This window comes from Natrix helvetica, assembly GCF_964273705.1.
Source record: "Natrix helvetica genome assembly, chromosome: 2".
Lineage (NCBI taxonomy): Eukaryota > Metazoa > Chordata > Lepidosauria > Squamata > Natricidae > Natrix > Natrix helvetica.
Genome location: NC_138552.1, coordinates 84,787,342 through 84,805,692, shown reverse-complemented (window position 1 = coordinate 84,805,692; position 18,351 = coordinate 84,787,342). Strand labels below are relative to the sequence as shown.

Genomic DNA, 18,351 nt, shown 5'->3' with positions numbered 1-18,351 from the left:
CAAAGTTATAACAGCACTGAAAAAAGTGACCTATGACCTTTTTTCATACTTATGGCCGTTGTAACATCCTCGTGGTCACGTGATCAAAATTCAGACACTCGGCAACTGGTTCATATTTATGACGGTTGCAGTACCCCGAGGTCATGCGATCACGTTTTTGTGACCTTCTGACAAGCCAAGTCAATGGGGAAGGCAAGATTCACTTAACAACTGTGTTACTAACTTAGCAATGGCAGTGATTCACTTAACAACTGTGGCAGGAAATGTTGTAATAAAGAGTTAAATGCACTTAACAAATGTCTCGCTTAGCAATAGCAATTTTGGCCACAATTCTGGTGGTAAATCAAGAACTATCTGTATAAATCAAACAAACAAACCAGTGGTGGGTTCCTACCTGTTCAACCCAGATCAGCCAAACTGGTAGCGATATGGCGGCCTGGGTCGCTGGAACCAGCAGCGACCCAGGCCTGCCATGCCCCTGAACCGGTTCTCCGGTCGGCGCCATTGGCAGTGCCATCTTGTGTTTTAGTTCTGCGCAAGCACAGAACAATTTCTATTGAACTGTGCATGCACGCCTAGCACTCATCCAATGCATCCAGCATCCACACACGAGCAAACCAGTAGTAGCGCCAGCCGGAACCCATCCCTGAAACAAACTGCTTGGAATTTTCAATACAATTCACAGTGCCCAATTCTTGAATGTACAGCTGATTCTGACTCCAGTTGTGCATTTACACTTCCAAATCCAATAACAGTATTCATGTGCAGATAGGCTTCAACCTATTTGTTCCCTGCAGGATTGAGAAACTGACCTCATTTAAAGAGGCAATCAGATCAGCTGCAGTAAACTCCACTCGATTTTTTTTTTAACAGATAACAATTTTAATTGAAACAAAAATTAGCAAAGAAAATTCCACAGTGCTAGCTTGAAATCACAGGCTGACAACCCAAAACTGAAACTGAAATTGAGAGGGAGGGGGAAAAAGAAAAGAAGAATGCATATTCTGGTTGAACAGATTGGGAAATTTTTCAAGCTAAAATGGACTAATTGAAAACAGAAATGGTGACATCTAAGGCAAGAATGCAGTTATTACTCTGTGACATTTTGAATAAAAATTGAGTTAAATAATTGAGTTTATCTCACAAAGAATGTACCCTGTTTCCCCGAAAATAAAACCTCCCCAGATAATAAGCCCAATTGGGCTTTTGAGCGCATGCGCTAAAATAATCCCTCCCCCGAAAATAATTCCTCCCTGAAAATATTGCAACACAGCAGCAGCCATGAGGTGACCATGCTCGCCACCTCCTGCACCTCAAAAATAATAAGACTTCCCTGAAAATAACACCCCCGCTTATTTCGGGGGTCAAAAGAAAATAAGACCCTGTCTTATTTTCGGGGAAACGTGGCGTACAGTTCTTGGTGATCATCACAGCAATTCCCAGTCTTTTGGGGCCCAGGGCCCATTTTTTCCATGGAGCGGAGGGGGTGTGGTTTTGCATACTACTTGCATCCTACAGATGAGGCTTTGCTTGTTTGCGTGGCCCAGTTGCGGGCATGCCACGGATCGGTTCTGATCCACGAACCAGAGGATGGGGACCCTGGATCTATTATGTCCAGTGCAGCCAAATGTGAGAATGTTGATGCAATCAAACTTTGCATCATTCCAAAGCTGATACTTCAGTATCAGATACTTGTGCTTCAAATAAAGCAAATGCATTATAAGCAATCCTTCTTCAACTTGAAATTCTGGGTGTCATTTGAGACTAAAACTTCTAACCTTGAGTTATGAGATTTGTAGTCCCGACACTTTCAGTTGGGGCAAGATTGGAAAGATTGCTCTGGTTTATCCCATAATAAGTAAATGCATAAGGAAAAGTTTGAGACAATTCTAGTTGGATTCCTCCAATTTATTCCCACCAAAATTATAAGCATTATAAATCGAATAAATGAAATGAATGAAATGAAATCACACCTGTAAGTAGAGTCAAGCCAACTAAGTACATCTCCTAGGAAAAAGATGGGATCTAATGATACCACGTTTTGCTGCAAAACTCCAGAGGACCCCTAGATGGCATCGGAATTGTCTACAATGTTTTGCTGCCATCTAGTGGTTTCCCCAAGCTAAGATATAAAATACAGGTAGTCCTCAACTTACGACCACTCAAATTTATGTTGTTAAGTGAGAAACTTGTTAAGTGAGTTTTGCCCCATTTTACGACTTTTCTCACCACCTTTGTAGAGTGAATCACTGCAGTTCTTAAATTAGTAAGACAGTTGTTAAGTGAAACTGGTTTCCCCCTTGACTTTGCTAGTCAGAAGGTCGCAAAAGGGGATCACATGACTCTGGGACATGGCAACCGTCAGAAATGTGAGTCAGTTGTCACGCATCCCAATGTAAATCTCATGACCATGACCATGGGGATGCTCCCAAGGTCCTAAGTGTGAAAAATGGTCATAAGTCACTTTTCCCCGTGCCGTTATAACTTAGAACGGTCACTAAGTGAATTGTTGTAAATCAAGGACTACCTGTACTTTTAACAATTGATATTCCAAAGCAAAGTATCTTGAAATTGCCTTGAAGATTAAAGTTAATTATCGTTTGGGTTATTCATATTTTGCCTTTCTTTCAGGAGCTACAACATAGCCGTAATCAGGGAGACAGGAGGTAACATAGGATTTGCCAACCCATTTCAAGGACCCTGTTGTTAGTTAGTGGTGAACATGTCCGACCCATCGCAATCCCATGGACAACATTCTTCCAGGCCTTCCTGTCCTCTAGCATCCTCTGGAGTCCATTTCAATTCACACTAACTGCTTCAATGACTCCATCCAACCACCTCATTCTCTGTCATCCCCTTCTTCTTTTGCCCTCAGTCTTTCCCAACATTAGGTTCTTCTCCAGTGAGTTCTTCCTTCTCATTAGGTGGCCAAAGGATTTGAGTTCCATCTTTAGGATCTGGCCTTCTAAAGAGCAGTCAGAGTTGATCTCTTCTAGGACTGACCAGTTTGATCCCCTGGCAGTCCAAGGGACTCGCAGGAGTCTTCTCCAGCACCATAGTTCAAAGGCCTCAATTCTATGGCACTCAGCCTTCTTTATGGTCCAACTTTCACAGCCATGCATTGCAACTGTATTCAAGGACCCTACAAACAACTAAAGAAAGGGTCTCCCAGGCTAACTTACAGTATTTCATAGACTTTGGATGAAAAAAAAATGAAATAATATTGTAGCTCCTGAAGGAAAGAAAGAAAGAAAGAATATAAATAACTGATCTCTGATGCTGATGTGGATAACATTTATGTAGCCTTAACTCCAATGTTTTCTGTATCCAAAAATACCTAGCAGCTACAACCTGTGCAGTTGACAAACGAAGTCAGGAAAAGGTAGCATAAGGCCGGACTAATTTTCCTGCTTCCAATGCAAGGGATGAATTTCCATAAGGGCTGCATAAATGAGGAAAATGAGGAAGTTTTCCTAATGGGGTGACATGATAGCAGTGTTCCAATATTTGAGGAGCTGCCACAAAAAGGAGGGAGTCAACCAATTTTCCAAAGCACATGAAGACAAGACAAGAAACAATGGATGGAAACAAGGAGACAAGCAGCCTAGAAATTAAGGACAAATTTCCTAACAGTGGAAGAGCTTGCCTTCAGAAGTTGTGAGTGCACCAACACTGAAGATTTTACAGCCATTTGTCTGTAATGGTGTAGGGTACCCAGCTTCAGCAGGAGTTGGACTAGAAAATCTCCAATTCTGTTATTCTGCAAAAGTTAAAAAGTCAGGGATGGGTCAAGCTCCGACAAAGCGGAGTGTGCATTTGAATTACTACATCACACTGAATATTCAGATTATCCTAAGTATTTTTAATGAGCATCTAACTGACTAGTCCGCTCTGTGTAGAAGACAGTTCAAATTACTGTCTTGGCCAAATAACCTCTCATAAACTGGAAGACACGCACACAACTGGACCAGACGTTGCATTCAGCAGGTTCTGACCAGTTCTGGAGAACCGGTAGCGGAAATTTTGAGTAGTTCGGAGAACTGGTAAATGCCACCTCTGACTGGCCCCGCCCCCATCTATTCTCTGCCTCCCGAGTCCCAGCTGATCGGGAGGGAATGGAGATTTTACAGTATCCTTCCCCTGGAGTGGGATGGGAATGGAGATTTTACAGTATCCTTCCCCTGGAGTGGGGTGGGAATGGAGATTTTACAGTATCCTTCCCCTGGAGTGGGGTGGGAATGGAGATTTTACAGTATCCTTCCCCTGGAGTGGGATGGGAATGGAGATTTTACAATATCCTTCCCCTGGAGTGGGGTGGGAATGGAGATTTTACAGTATCCTTCCCCTGGAGTGGGATGGGAATGGAGATTTTACAGTATCCTTCCCCTGGAGTGGGATGGGAATGGAGATTTTACAGTATCCTTCCCCTGGAGTGGGATGGGAATGGAGATTTTATAGTATCCTTCCCCTGGGGTGGGGTGGGAATGGAGATTTTGCAGTATCCTTCCCCTGGAGTGGGATGGGAATGGAGATTTTACAGTATCCTTCCCCTGGAGTGGGGTGGGAATGGAGATTTTACAGTATCCTTCCCCTGGAGTGGGGTGGGAATGGAGATTTTACAGTATCCTTCCCCTGGAGTGGGGTGGGAATGGAGATTTTACAGTATCCTTCCCCTGGAGTGGGATGGGAATGGAGATTTTACAGTATCCTTCCCCTGGAGTGGGATGGGAATGGAGATTTTACAGTATCCTTCCCCTGGAGTGGGGTGGGAATGGAGATTTTGCAGTATCCTTCCCCTGGAGTGGGGTGGGAATGGAGATTTTACAGTATCCTTCCCCTGGAGTGGGGTGGGAATGGAGATTTTACAGTATCCTTCCCCTGGAGTGGGATGGGAATGGAGATTTTGTAGTATCCTTCCCCTGGAGTGGGGTGGGAATGGAGATTTTGCAGTATCCTTCCCCTGGAGTGGGGTGGGAATGGAGATTTTACAGTATCCTTCCCCTGGAGTGGGGTGGGAATGGAGATTTTACAGTATCCTTCCCCTGGAGTGGGATGGGAATGGAGATTTTACAGTATCCTTCCCCTGGAGTGGGGTGGGAATGGAGATTTTACAGTATCCTTCCCCTGGAGTGGGGTGGGAATGGAGATTTTACAGTATCCTTCCCCTGCCACACCCACCAAGCCATACCCACCAAGTCACGCCATGCCCACAGAACCAGTGGTAAAAAAATTTGAATCCCACCAGTGAACTGGACTGCAAATCCTATAACGTTCAATCATGGAAATTGTAGTCTAAAATCTGCAAAAGGCATTGGGGATTACCTAGCTAGTATTCACCAGTATTATGTCCCTGGGGATTGCATAAGTACAAAATAGCTTTCCTCATCTCTGACAATTAGCTAGACCAGCTGGGGGAAAATGGATGCTGTAGTTTAAAACTAGACGGAGAAGACATCCTCACCCCAATTTCAAATTCCATCTCATCAGTCATGTTTGATGCATTCTGTCTGTTCCGCTGGGGATTTACAATCCCTAATTAAAAAGAGAAAAAAAACCTGATTTATCAGTCTGTTCATTGGTTTCTTAGCTGTTAACAGTGAAAAGCGTGTGGTTTTCAAACTCTTTTTTAACAAGGGGAATCACTCAGCAGCTGCAGAGTGACGATAGGAAAGTGAAAGTGATGAGAGAAAGCCGAGCATTTGATGCTGTGGTAATTTTATCTCTAACAAATCCAAAGACAAATCTGAAAAGCTCCAAAAATAATTTGGAGTTATATTAAAAAAAAGGAAAATATCCATCTTTATCCTCATCAATCACTTTTTGCACATATTGATAGACTTACTGAATTTAATCAGTTAGCATTCAATTATTCTCCCCCATTCTCTAATAAAGGAAAATAATATAATGCTGTTAAATTATAGAGCTTTTTTTTTTAAAAAAAAGAAAGTCCTAAAAAAAGAGTAATTACGAGGGATTTTTAAAATAGGTTTTATAGATTATTCATTTAGTATTTGAAGTTGGTCTGTTACGTAACTTGTCAAATTTCATACTCATCTTTTAAAATATGTTACAATAGATTTATCAAGCTCCTGGGAAATCAGATTCAGGAGTTCAAATGAGTATAAAGATTTATTGCATGCTTAAGCTCTCTACAAGTATCTGACCAACTAATGGTCAAGAGAAATGAGATAAGAAAGGCATTCAAAGTGGGCTGGACTTAGATCTTTTGCAGGCATGCAGGGATTCATGACTTATGACACATTTGACCCTTCCCTAGGGATCAGCCTGGTCACCAAGATCTTGACATTAGATTTTAATATTAATACTGTAGTCTATTTAAAATGTGCTTTCATATCTATATGAAGAAACTTTCTGTTTAAATAGCATTAAATAGCAACCCTTCCTCCTTCCTTCCTTCCTTCCTTCGTTCATTCAATCATTCATTCCTGTCTCCCACCAACACTGGCAAGGCAAGCTACTTGTATATAAACATAGGGAAAAACCCATTCCCTTCTAGCACTAATGATGTTAGCTAGCTGGGAAATGAAATGTCTGCAAGAAAACAATCAAAATCAGAGGGCACCAAAGGACCCACAATTCAACCCTCAGCTACAAAATATTATCTTCTCTTGATAAATCAAATACCCATTAAAACTGGTATGAGGCACAGGTCACCATATGAATGACTTTGATTGCTGTTGTGCAAAACAATCCACTCTTATTTTTACTTTTTTGGTAACGGAAGATGGGGATGATGGTGGTTGTAGTTCAATCTAGATAGCCCAAACTGAAAGTCTACATTTCAATCTACCATGAAGGGGAAGAGGGTAACTCAAAAAATTACCAAGCTAAATAATTGAAAATGAAAATGAAAAATGCTAGGACTGGGGAAGTTTTCTGTAGCTCTAATATATAAACTCAGGAACATGGTATCCAGACTCAAACAACTCAAAGAATCCTTCAAGAAGGTCCAGGGTCTTGGATCTCCACACCAGTCACTGAAGAGGCATCACCATGATCTCAGGTTGCTTCCAGTACATTGTCCTCTTGTTTTTACTTTCCTCTGGAATCAGAAGTCTTGACTGTAACCATATTGTGAAATGCCAACAAGATGGAACTATGAACATCATGAAGCTTTTGGAGTCAATGGGACCAAAAATGATTCCCTGGCAATGCTTCAATCAAATTCAAGACTTTGCCTTCCCAATAGGCAATGATACTGGGTCCATCAAAGATGATGCAAGAGCAACCGTTGGTCAGATGCTGGAGCAGATTAACAGAATATTTTCACAAAACTTTACCAAAGCTGAATGGAACATGACAGTCGCTGAACATTTTCAAATATCTCTGGACCAGCAGCTTGTGCAGTGGGAGAAGTGCTCTGTTGCAGAGACTGGAAAGAAAGCAGCATTTAAAGATGTCCGTACAAAACTCAAACTGAGGAAGTACTTTTTAAGACTAGACAGGTTCTTAAAGGATAAAGAATACAGTTCTTGTGCCTGGGAAGCTGTGCGACATGAAATTATGGGCATCCAGCTTGTATTCCTTGATCAACTTTTGAGAACTCTTCAACACTAAAGGTAAGATATTTATCTGATGGTTTATTTTAAAACATGCAATAAACTATTCACCTTGAATTGTTTTCCTGTTATAAAAATATATTTACCATGCTTCCCCGAAAATATGACAGGGTCTTATTTTCAGGGAAACACAGTAAATATATTTTTTACCAGGTCTTATTTTCTTTTTACTCCCGAAATGAGCACTTGGCCTTATTTTCAGGGAGGGCTTATTATTTTTGAAGTGCAGGAGGCAGTGAGTGTGGTCACCTCATGGCTGCTGCTGTGTTGCAATATTTTTGGGGAGGGCTTATTTTTTGGGGAGGATTTATTTTAGCGCATGCGCTCAAAAGCCCAATTGGGCTTCTTATCCAGGGAGGTCTGGATATATATTACAATGTTGTATTTATTAGCCTGTTTTTTATACCAAAAATAATTTAACATTCTCCGAAGCAACCTTTCATTGGTTTAGTAAATTTATAGACCTCCAGGAGGCAGTATATAACTTGTCCCATCCTGCTTGGGATAGGTGCATGGTGGTTCATATGATTCGGATGCTTGGTGGACAAGCAACAAGTTTGAGACCCGAGTGTTGCCCTGGGACAGGGTGAACTCCTGTCCTTCACTCTAACTGGTGTCCCCTGGGCAACAGTGATGTCACTGTCTAAATTTTTTAAACCCCTGAAAAGCCTCGGTGCTTCTGACATGAATGCAATAAAATCCTTCTTGTGATAATCAGATATATATATATAGCCAGATCTTATTCTACATAATTTAGATCTTCTATTGGAGACTAAACTCATGGTCCATTAGATGACTATAGAGTTGGTGTTATTAATTAAGAGGCACAGTTTATCCTTCAGAATATGCATTTACTACCTATTTTTAAATTGCCATTGTTTCTTAATGTGAGCTTTTTGGACGTCAAATGCTAAAACTACATCTATGACCTAACATTTTTCTTTTTTCTTCTGCATTACAGGTTCAACAAAATTTCTGGGATGATAAGGGACACACAGCCTCATCTTGAAGCAGATACGCAAGAACAAAGGACATCACAAGAACTCTGGAACAATCATTTAACAAGAACCGAGACTTTAAATATATATTTAAATATATATTTATATATATATAAAAGGTTGAGATCAAGCTTTCAAACTTGACTTCTCAATCATCTGAATACAAGTTAGCAAACCTCCACCAATCCTATAAGCTTCAGATGTGCATCCTGGAGAAGTAACTACTTGAAATTTAAACATAGCATTTTAAAATTATTTATTTATTTACTTATTTTATTTATACAATTCCAGTTGTTATTTATTTTTAATATTTAACATTCCGCCTTTTTAAAAAAAGAGTATTTAAGTGCCCGTATCCTTCAGATGTTATTTGTACTTAGACTAGGGCTGTCACTCCAAACATTGCATCACTGTTTAATTTTTCTATAGTTGTAAGTAGAAATGTAGGCATGAAATGGAATCCTGATTTGTATTTTGTCAGAACAGAACAAATACCTTAATACATTGATTTTCAGACATAAAGCCTCAAACAAGGTTGAAAAGCTCCTTTCCCCAAATGATGCCAGAATACAGGTAGTCCTCGATTTACGGCCACAATTGAGCCCAACATTTCTGTTGCTAAGTGAGACCACTGTTAAGTGAGTTACCTGTCTTGTCACAGTTGTTAAGTAAATCGCTGCAGTGGTTAGTAATACTGTTGTTAAGTGAATCTCACTTCCCTGTTGATTTTGCTCATCCGGTCGCAAAAGGTGATCACATGATCCCAGGACACTAAGACCGTCATACCTATGAATCAGTTGTCAAGAATCTGAATTTTGATCACATGACTACGAGAACTACCTGTACATTCCTCAGTTTTTCCTGCCTAGAAAAACTTTGGAATTGGGAAAAATAATATTTTTAAGGATTGCTTTGACTGATAAACCTTACAAGTGGCTTTCAATTGCTAGATAATTTTATCATCACTGAAACAATTCCCTGTTGTTATTATCTGACATTCATCTATGATGGTCATTTGTTTTATAGTATTTGCATTCTTTTTACTGCCTTTTATCGGTTCTACTACTTTGTCAGCTATAAAATGTTTTAATAAAGTTTCAATTGTAGTTTTATGGGAAAATAATAATATTTTTTCTAAATAAAGAGCAATCTAAATGTTCCCGAGCTTTTCTCCATTATATATAATATCGGAAATGAAGACAGCTGAAAAAGTTGAAGTCCTTTGATCTTATTTGTAAACACTCCTTCATTTACTAGTCAACCAATCAATTCATTTAGATTCAAGTTTTCAGAGATGGTGAAAAAAGTAAGGTTCTACATTTAGGTAAGAAAAAACAAATGCATAAGTACAGTATAGATGGTAGCTGGCTCAATGGTGGTAACTATGAAAGGGATCTTGGAGTTCTCGTGGACAATAACTTAAATATGAGCCTGCAGTGTGCTGCAGATGCCCCAAAAACCAACACAGTCCTAGGATGCATTAACAGAGGGATAGAATCAAGATCACGTGAAGTGTTAGTACCACTTCATAATGCCTTGGTAAGGCCACACTTGGAATACTTCATCTAGGTTTGGTCACCACAATGTAAAAAGGATATTGACACTCTAGAAAGAGTGCAGAGAAGAGCAACGAAGATCATTAGAGGACTGGAGGCTAAAACATATAAAGAACAGTTGCTGGAATTGGGTATGTCTAGTTTAATGAAAAGTAGGACTAGGGGTGACATGATCGCAACGTTCTAATATCTCAGAGGTTGCCACAAGGAAGAGGGAGTCAAGAGGCAGCCAAACCACCTGAAGGCAGGACAAGAAGCAAGGGGTGGAAACTCATCAAGGAGAGAAGCAACATAGAACTAAAGAGGAACTTTCTGACAGTTAGAACAATTAATCAGTGGAACAATTTGCCTCCAGAACTTCTGAATGTTCCAACACTGGAGCATTTAAGAAGAGACTGGACAACCATTTGTCTGAAACCATTTCCTGCCTGAGCAGGTGGTTAAAAGACCAATGTAATTTTAGGTTGCATTATTGGAAATATAATATAGTGCTAGTCAGAAGGGAATTGTCTCCAGAAGTTATGAATGCTCCAACACTGGACATTTTTAAGAAGAGATTGGACAACCATTGGTTTGAAATGTTATAGGGTTTCCTTCGTGGACGGGGGGGTTGGACTAGAAGATGCCCAAGGTTCCTTCCAACTTTTTTATTTGGTTATTCTGGGATACATCATGACAAAGCCATATACACATAGTAATGGGGATAAGCAAAATATATCAGTTATGGCTGTCAATCCTTTACTTGGTTGCTTACTATCATGGGCCCAAGAGATGTCAATATCTTTAGTAAACATATAAAATACCCTTCAGTAAACTCTTTTCCTAGAGTTCATATGGAAGCATGCAGGTTTTGTCAATACTGCAAAAATGGTTTGCCTTATGGTGGTCCAAGTGCTAGGTTCTAAGTACATATACTTTGATCCAAGTACTAGGCTAGCCAACTCGATTTAGCTATTCAATAGCAGTTAAATGTGAATGTTTTTTAAAATGAGAAATTGTACAGAAATATTGTACATGAAGTCCTCAGCTTACAACCAGAACTGGGTCTGGAATGTTGGTTTTAAGTCGTTGTGGTCATAAGGAAAGGCTCCCATATGACTGGACCCAAGTTTTTGATTGTTTTTATGGTGATTGTTAAGCAAATCACATGGCTGTTAAGTGAATCCATTCATCCAAAAGGGTGGGGTTTTTTTTGTCAGGAACCAGTGAAAACCATTGCAAATTGAGGTCATGTGACCATGGGATGCTACAACTAGTCATAGATACAAACTAGATACAGACTGATTGCCAAGCACCCAAAATATAGTCACGTGACTGTGGGAGAGGATGGTTTGATGTTTATTGATAGTTGGAACTATTTTACGAATCATGCACCCTTTCCAATACCCTCATAACTTTGAATGGTCATTAAACTATTGGTAGTAAGTCAAGGACTCTCTATACAGGTAGTCCTTGACTTACGACCACAACTGAGCTCAAAATTTCTGTTGCTAAGTGAAACATTTGTTAAGTGAATTTTGCCCCATTTTGCTACTTTTCTTGCCACAGTCGTTAAGTGAATTAACAAGCATGTTTTTTTTTTTTGTAATAAAATTTTATTGGTTTTTCAAAATTTATAGGGAAAAGGGTAAATGGACAGGTATACAAATTTTGGCAGTTGCAAAGTGTGTGAGGCCCCCCTCCCTCCATACCCATAGCGTACATTTATATATAATGCATTAGTATATAATTGATTATAATCAGCATATTAGTTCTATTATTAAATTCAATCAAATTAAACATTACAATATAAAATCCAAATATAATTCCATTTTCACTTTCGGTCAATTTATAATAATATGATTTTCATATTTATTTCTGTGATCTGAGTCTTCTTGCTATTGCCCCATCTCCCTCCACTGGCAGAGCTCTGGCCCCTCCCGTGTCCTGCGTATCCGTTGTAGTGTCTGGTGGTTTCTCTAGGAGTGTTTTATTTTTTTCCATAAAGGCCTGCGCCTCTATGGGTGAATTAATTCTGATTCTTGTCTCCTCCCAGAATATCAGCATACCTTCAGGCATCAACCATCTAAACCACACCCCTTTCTGGTATAATTTATTCGCTAATTGCGAATAATTTTTTCTTTTTTCTCTAATCTTCTTAGGGATCTGCTTCAGAATGGTTATCTCCATATCATGATATGTCAATGCTTGCCCCCTTTGTACACCCAGAATTTCATCTCTTGTGGTTTTTCTAAGGAATTTAATGTGAACCTCCCTGGGTAAATTGTGTGTTCTAGCATAAGCTGAGTTCACTCTATAAACCAGATCTATATCCCACCCCATCTGTTGTTTTTCTTTGTGTGTATAGTCAGCCAGAATGTTTGTCATGATGTCCCTTATATTTTCCCCATCTTCTTCTATAACATTTTGAAATCTAAGATAATAGGACATTCTCTCAAATTCTAATTTCATCTGTTGGATGTCAAGATCTTTGTTCCCTTTCTGCACAGCTTCCACCACCCCCCTCACCTCCTCCACCCCCCCTTCCACAAGATTCAGTCTTTGTGAGTTCTTATATATTTGGGCTTGATTTTCTTTAATTTCATCTTTCATTTCCCTTAACTGTTTCTTGATTTCCTCCTGGCCCTGTAGAATTTGTTGAAGCATTTGTTGAAAGTCCATCTCTGTAGTCTTATGTTGCATCAGTTCTGTTATCTTTGACTGTGTGGCTGGACTGGATGTTGCGGATGTTGGAGCAGAAGTGGCCAAGCCAGGTTTTCCAGGAGGGGGTCTTTTAGATGCCATCCTTTATAACGTTAAAAGTTCAGTCCAAATATGAAGTAAGCAATTAGAAAAGAAGGGTAGCCAGGTGAATCCGGGAGCAGAATAACCAGGCAGAAGAGAATCTCTCCAATAAGTCTGGCAATAGATAGAAAATTTCCCCTAGAAGGTTAAAAAAATACCAATCCACAAGAGGTTCCTCTGGGAGACACGGAGACAAAGACCGGAAGCCTGAATTTTAAAGGTGGAGTCAGGTTTCAGAGTTCATAAAGACAACGGAAGTGTGCCATCTTGCCCTGCCAGTTTTGGGCACAGAGGCGTAACAAAGTTTTAAAAAGTTCCAAAAGTCCTCAAATCATTGTAATATGTAAAATTAAATTGAAAAGAAAATCATCTCAGCCTAAGTGAGGCTTCATTCGTTGGCTCTCCCCCCTCCTCCTTCCCCGGGGGCTGAGAGCAAAATTGTTTCTTGCCGCTTGTCCAAGGGGGGGGGGGAAAACCCCCCTCCCTCCAGCCGCACCTCCAAAATGCTCCGAAAGTTGTTTTAAAGTTTTAAAAGCTGAATCAAATCTTCATGCAAAGTAAGGGATGAAGAGAGAGGCAACCTCACCGCACCGCAGCTGCTTCCTTCAATTGTAGCATTCTCCAGTCGGCTTGTAGCGAGGCGCGAGGCGTGGAAACGCGATGCGCCCTCCGAGCTTGCTCCCCGGTGCCTTGGGCGCGCGAGAGAGCCCCCGCCGGCTGCCGCCGCTGCAGGAGACCTCCGCGATGCCGCCCCTCCGGCAGGACCCCTCTGCGGGGTGTCCTGTGCCCCCCAAGGAGTGGGGAAGCCCACCGGGGAGCCGGAGCGGGCAAAGAGCTGCCCGTCGCCGCCGCCGCCGGAACCGGAACTCCAACAAGCATGTTAAATTAGTAACATGGTTGTTAAGTGAATCTGGTTTTCCCATTGACTTTGCTTGTCAGAAGGTCACCAAATGGGATCACATGACTTTGGGACACTACAACCGTCATAAATATGAGTCAGTTGCCAAGGGTCTGAATTTTGATCACATGACCATGGGGATGCTGTAACAGTTGTAAGTGTGAAAAATGGCCATAAGTCACTTTTCCAGTGACGTTGCAATTTTGAACGGTCACTTAATGAACGCACAGGTAGTCCTCACTAAGTCGAGGACTGCCTGTACATTGGTGCTGCATTACCTTTAAAAGATGTTATATCTCTGCTGGGCACTAGAGGGCAAAATGAGACCAAGGCTGTATAAAGAAACTTCACTGATGCTGTAAAATTAATCACATTTGTAATGTAGTGGATTGCACATAGTTTAACAGTTGAAAAGGTGAGATATTTCAGAAAATGTGGTGGGCAATATGCCTAACCACAGTTCCACCCAATTAATCAACTGCACACCTTTTCCAGGATTTTAATCCATTCCCATTCGCCACACATTATCTTTCCCCCTGCTCTGGAGGAAAGTTCTGCAATTATTCACTTAGAGTACTTAGTTCTAATTTTTCTCACTGGTTTGAGTTTCCTTTTGTTTAAGAGAAAGAAGATTGACCCATTAAGCTATTAGGCATTTTCCCCCCAAAGGCCTTTTTTTAAAAATAAGACTTCACTGCATATGCTGAGAGGTGGCTTCCTTTTGAAGACATATTGATGAAAAGACTTCGTAAAGTTACTTATATTTTACAACTTGCCCTCATTTAGAGACCACAATTGGGACCGGCAACTTGATTGTTAGGTGAAGCAGTTGCTAAGTGAAATTGTGACTGTGCTTAAGACCTTACTTCATCTTTCCTTTGCTTTACAGACATGCAAAGGTTGTAAATACAAGGATTTGTCATAAAGTGATTTTTTCATCACTATCGTAACAGTGAAGGATTGCAAAACAAGGCAGTCACTAAATAAGGACTAGTTACATTATTTCTTAAGCATTTGCAGAGTTTTCCCAGTTATATCCAAATAGCCCATCATACCAATTCACCGAACAGTCCCTAAGTGGAGTCAATTGATCGGCTTTAAAGAAAGTGAATATCAACAGCTTGCAGGGAGAATCGGTTTCTTCATACTTATGAGATAATAATGTTAATTCTTCTCCATTCCACCATTACCTTTCCCGAAGAAGTTCAGCAATGCATTTGTGTCAAGGTGTTTGTTTCCTAACTTAGTACTTTCCTAAGAGGAAAATATTTCAATTAAAGTACTATAAACTTTCAGACTCCACCTTGTTAGCAGCACCTTTGTCAACCTTGGCTGATTTCAGAAAATGAAGCTGGGCTGGACCTGGATAGAATTTGGATAAAAAAATTACCAGAAATATCAGGGCTGTAGGCCAGAGCTCAAAACAATTAAGCTCTTGTTTCTTTTTGGAAACCACTAATTTTAAGAACTCAAGTCTATAAACGTTTTCCTACTGTGGATATAAACAATTGGCATAATATCTTTGTTGTAATTACCCTGTGGTACATAAATTGCATTAAGTTTATTAATGCTGATTGACAGGTATCATTAATCATCATTTATAAACCTAACCCATCAATGGCGGAAGGAAGTGTGAGACAGTCCTAAGAAGGAAACATAACTGATTGATGTGCAAAACTCACTGGCAGGCAAAAAGGAATAAAAACTTAACCAAGATAATTTGTCCAATCTGACTCAAAGAAGATCTCACCTGTTAACCAATTATTTATCTTAGTTGTTTTGATTTTATCCTGGTTGAATAGAATAGAAAATTGAATTAAAAGCCAAATATTAAAAAGAAGTAAGAGAAAAGAAATAAAAGAGGCTTTTAAATCACAAGGACTCACACTTTTCCTGTAATGAGAAATGTATGAATAGATGAGATTCCTGAAGAAAGGAGAATTAATGGTGGTATCTGAACATACTTCCCATACTGTTCCTTTCATTTTGTGTAGGTGGATCATATTAATATATTGCAGGCTAAAGTAATTTCCCACATCTCTCTTTAGGCTATGAGTCTGTTTCTCTTCTTGAACTACAGATGGAGAATTTGGGAAGATTGGAGACCAAAACATATGAAAAATGGCTGCAAAATCTGGGTTTGGCTAGTCTAGAGAAAAGGATTAAGGATGACATGAGAGCAGTATTCCATTATTTGAGAGGCTGCCACAAAGAGGAGGGGGTCGATTTATTGAGCAGGGGATTGGACTAGAAGATCTCCAATGTCCCTTCCAGCTCTATTCTATTTGTAAGATCTGTGATATCTCTAGTACAGGTAGTCCTCAGGTTACAATCGCAAAGGAGCCTATTGAGTGCAACTGATCCAATGTTACAATCTTCTTTTAAGTCGTTGTTAAGTGAATGCCACAGTCATTAAGTAAATGTCTGTTTTTAACAAAGCTGTCATAAAATGTGACTGTGGAATACTGCAAATATCCATAAATGCAGTCCAGTTGCCAAGCACCTGGAATGGTGTCATGTGACACCCCCCCCCCCCCCCCGGGTTGTTAAACAGCAGAACTTTGAATCTGGGTTGTAAATCCAGGACTACCTGTACACAAATTTGAAATGGATTCAAGAGTATGCATTGGAGGTGACCATAGCTATGTTTGAATAACACAGAGAACCATAAATTTGCCAACTGTATTTTAACATAGCTTGTTATGAAAACTGGGCTGTGCTGCTAACTTTGTGGCTTCAGGTATAGTATAAATCAAAATGTTGGATTACGGAGGCATCTGTATATCTGGGAGCAAATTGCCAAACAAGGGTTGCATTGTCATGACATGATGTAAGTTCTACCACGTTTGTAGTGCAATGATATTGCATACACACATTTAGGGGTGGAGCTTGTGATGCAATGTTGCATGCTTGTTTCATGAAATCCAGGATTCTGCAGACCCCCTCTGTTGAGTGAAGTCAACTACTGTAAGTAAATAATAATAACAATAACAATAACAACAACAATAATAATGGGATTTTCGAATAGAGACGGATCATCATTTGGAATACAACACACCAAATATCACAGTTGTAGAGGACCGAAGCGTACAGTTTATTGATATCGCTGTACCAGGAGATACCAGAGTTGAAGAAAAAGAACTAGAAAAAAAATCACAAAATCGATGACCTGGCCATCAAAACTACACGGATATGGATGAAACATGTAACAGTGATATCCATTGTCACCGGGGCATTTGGTATCAAGTCCAAGAATTTTATAAGATACATCAAGAAATTGCAGCATCCTGCAATAACACCAGCAGAACTGTAAAAAACTGTGCTGCTTGGAACATTGTATATTTTAAGAAGGTACTTGGTTGATACCTAAGACACTGACAGCAACCCGTATCAACCATTAGCACCAATCAGTGGTATTTGTGATGCACTTTTTAATGTTCAGTTGACTGAGTTTCATGTTTAATGAATAAAGTATAATAATAATCGGGGCACTTGGTACCATGTCCAAGAATTTTACAAAACACATCAAGAAATTGCAGCTTCCTGCAATAACACCAGCAGAGCCAAAAAAAAACCTGTGCTACTAGGAACTTAATATATTTTAAGAAGATACTTGGTTGGTACCCAAGACACTTGTGACATATCTTTAAATGTTCAGTTGACTGAGTTTCATATTTAATGAATGAAATAAATAATAGTAAGAGAGTTGTGCTTTACTTAACCATGGGAAAATGCCCTGTGTGTGAATATGAAGTCAGGAGAAGGTGAACTTGGCAATAAACTTTGAAACCAAAGAGGACCATAGGATGGTTGAAATCACAGAGACCCCATCCTGTGTCATGATTATAGCTGACTTAGGAGGGCTTCTTACTCAAACTGGAATCTCCCTCTAGCCCTCAGGTCGGACTAAATTGTCCCATCCTAGAAGTAGCATAATATTTTTTGCCCCCACATTCCATGCAAATATTGAGACATGGTGGGGAGGCTGCCAGGAACATGGGAGCAGCCTTGGATCCACATCATTCTGATTGATTTGCCAGGTCTAACCTGGCATCACTTCCTTATCTAATTGCTCCAAATTTTAAAAAAAATCAAAAGGATCCCAACAGGTTTTAATTGGGCATGCCCTGTGCTCTAGTTGATTGGGGGGGGGGAAATAAAGGGGGAAGCCCTCCATTGCTATTGAAGTATTTTTGTGAATTGGATCTCTGTCGTTCCTCCTTGACAGCCCAATATCGCTACGCATTAAGGGTGTTGTGTGAAGGCTCCGCGTGCGGCCAAATTTTCCTCCCCGCCCCAGGACGGCACGGAAGCTGCCGTGGGGGAGTGAGGCCAAACATTTTTCTTACTCCGTTTGGAAGAGAAGTAAATAAAAAAAATCGCCTCCGTTGATGGCCTGGGAGCAGAATTGCGCAAGCATTTTGTTCGGGTTGCCGGGGAAATTGCCTAAGTTTTCAACGCGAGGCTGCAAAAGAGGAAAGCCGCTGACATGCCATTTCTTAAACCGGGCGCACAGAGGCATCTTTCTTTGACAG

The 18,351-nt window shown here is 40.2% G+C and overlaps 1 protein-coding gene across 1 annotated transcript; it reads left to right on the top strand.

Annotated features, from left to right (window-relative positions):
- Positions 1–7,014: 7,014 nt before the first annotated feature.
- LOC309387364 (interferon alpha-21-like) lies at positions 7,015–7,578 on the top strand (the record flags this gene model as incomplete). Its single annotated transcript, XM_081943837.1, has 1 exon — positions 7,015–7,578. One exon carries the CDS (start codon positions 7,015–7,017, stop codon positions 7,576–7,578), a length of 564 nt encoding a protein of 187 aa, XP_081799963.1.
- Positions 7,579–18,351: the final 10,773 nt, after the last annotated feature.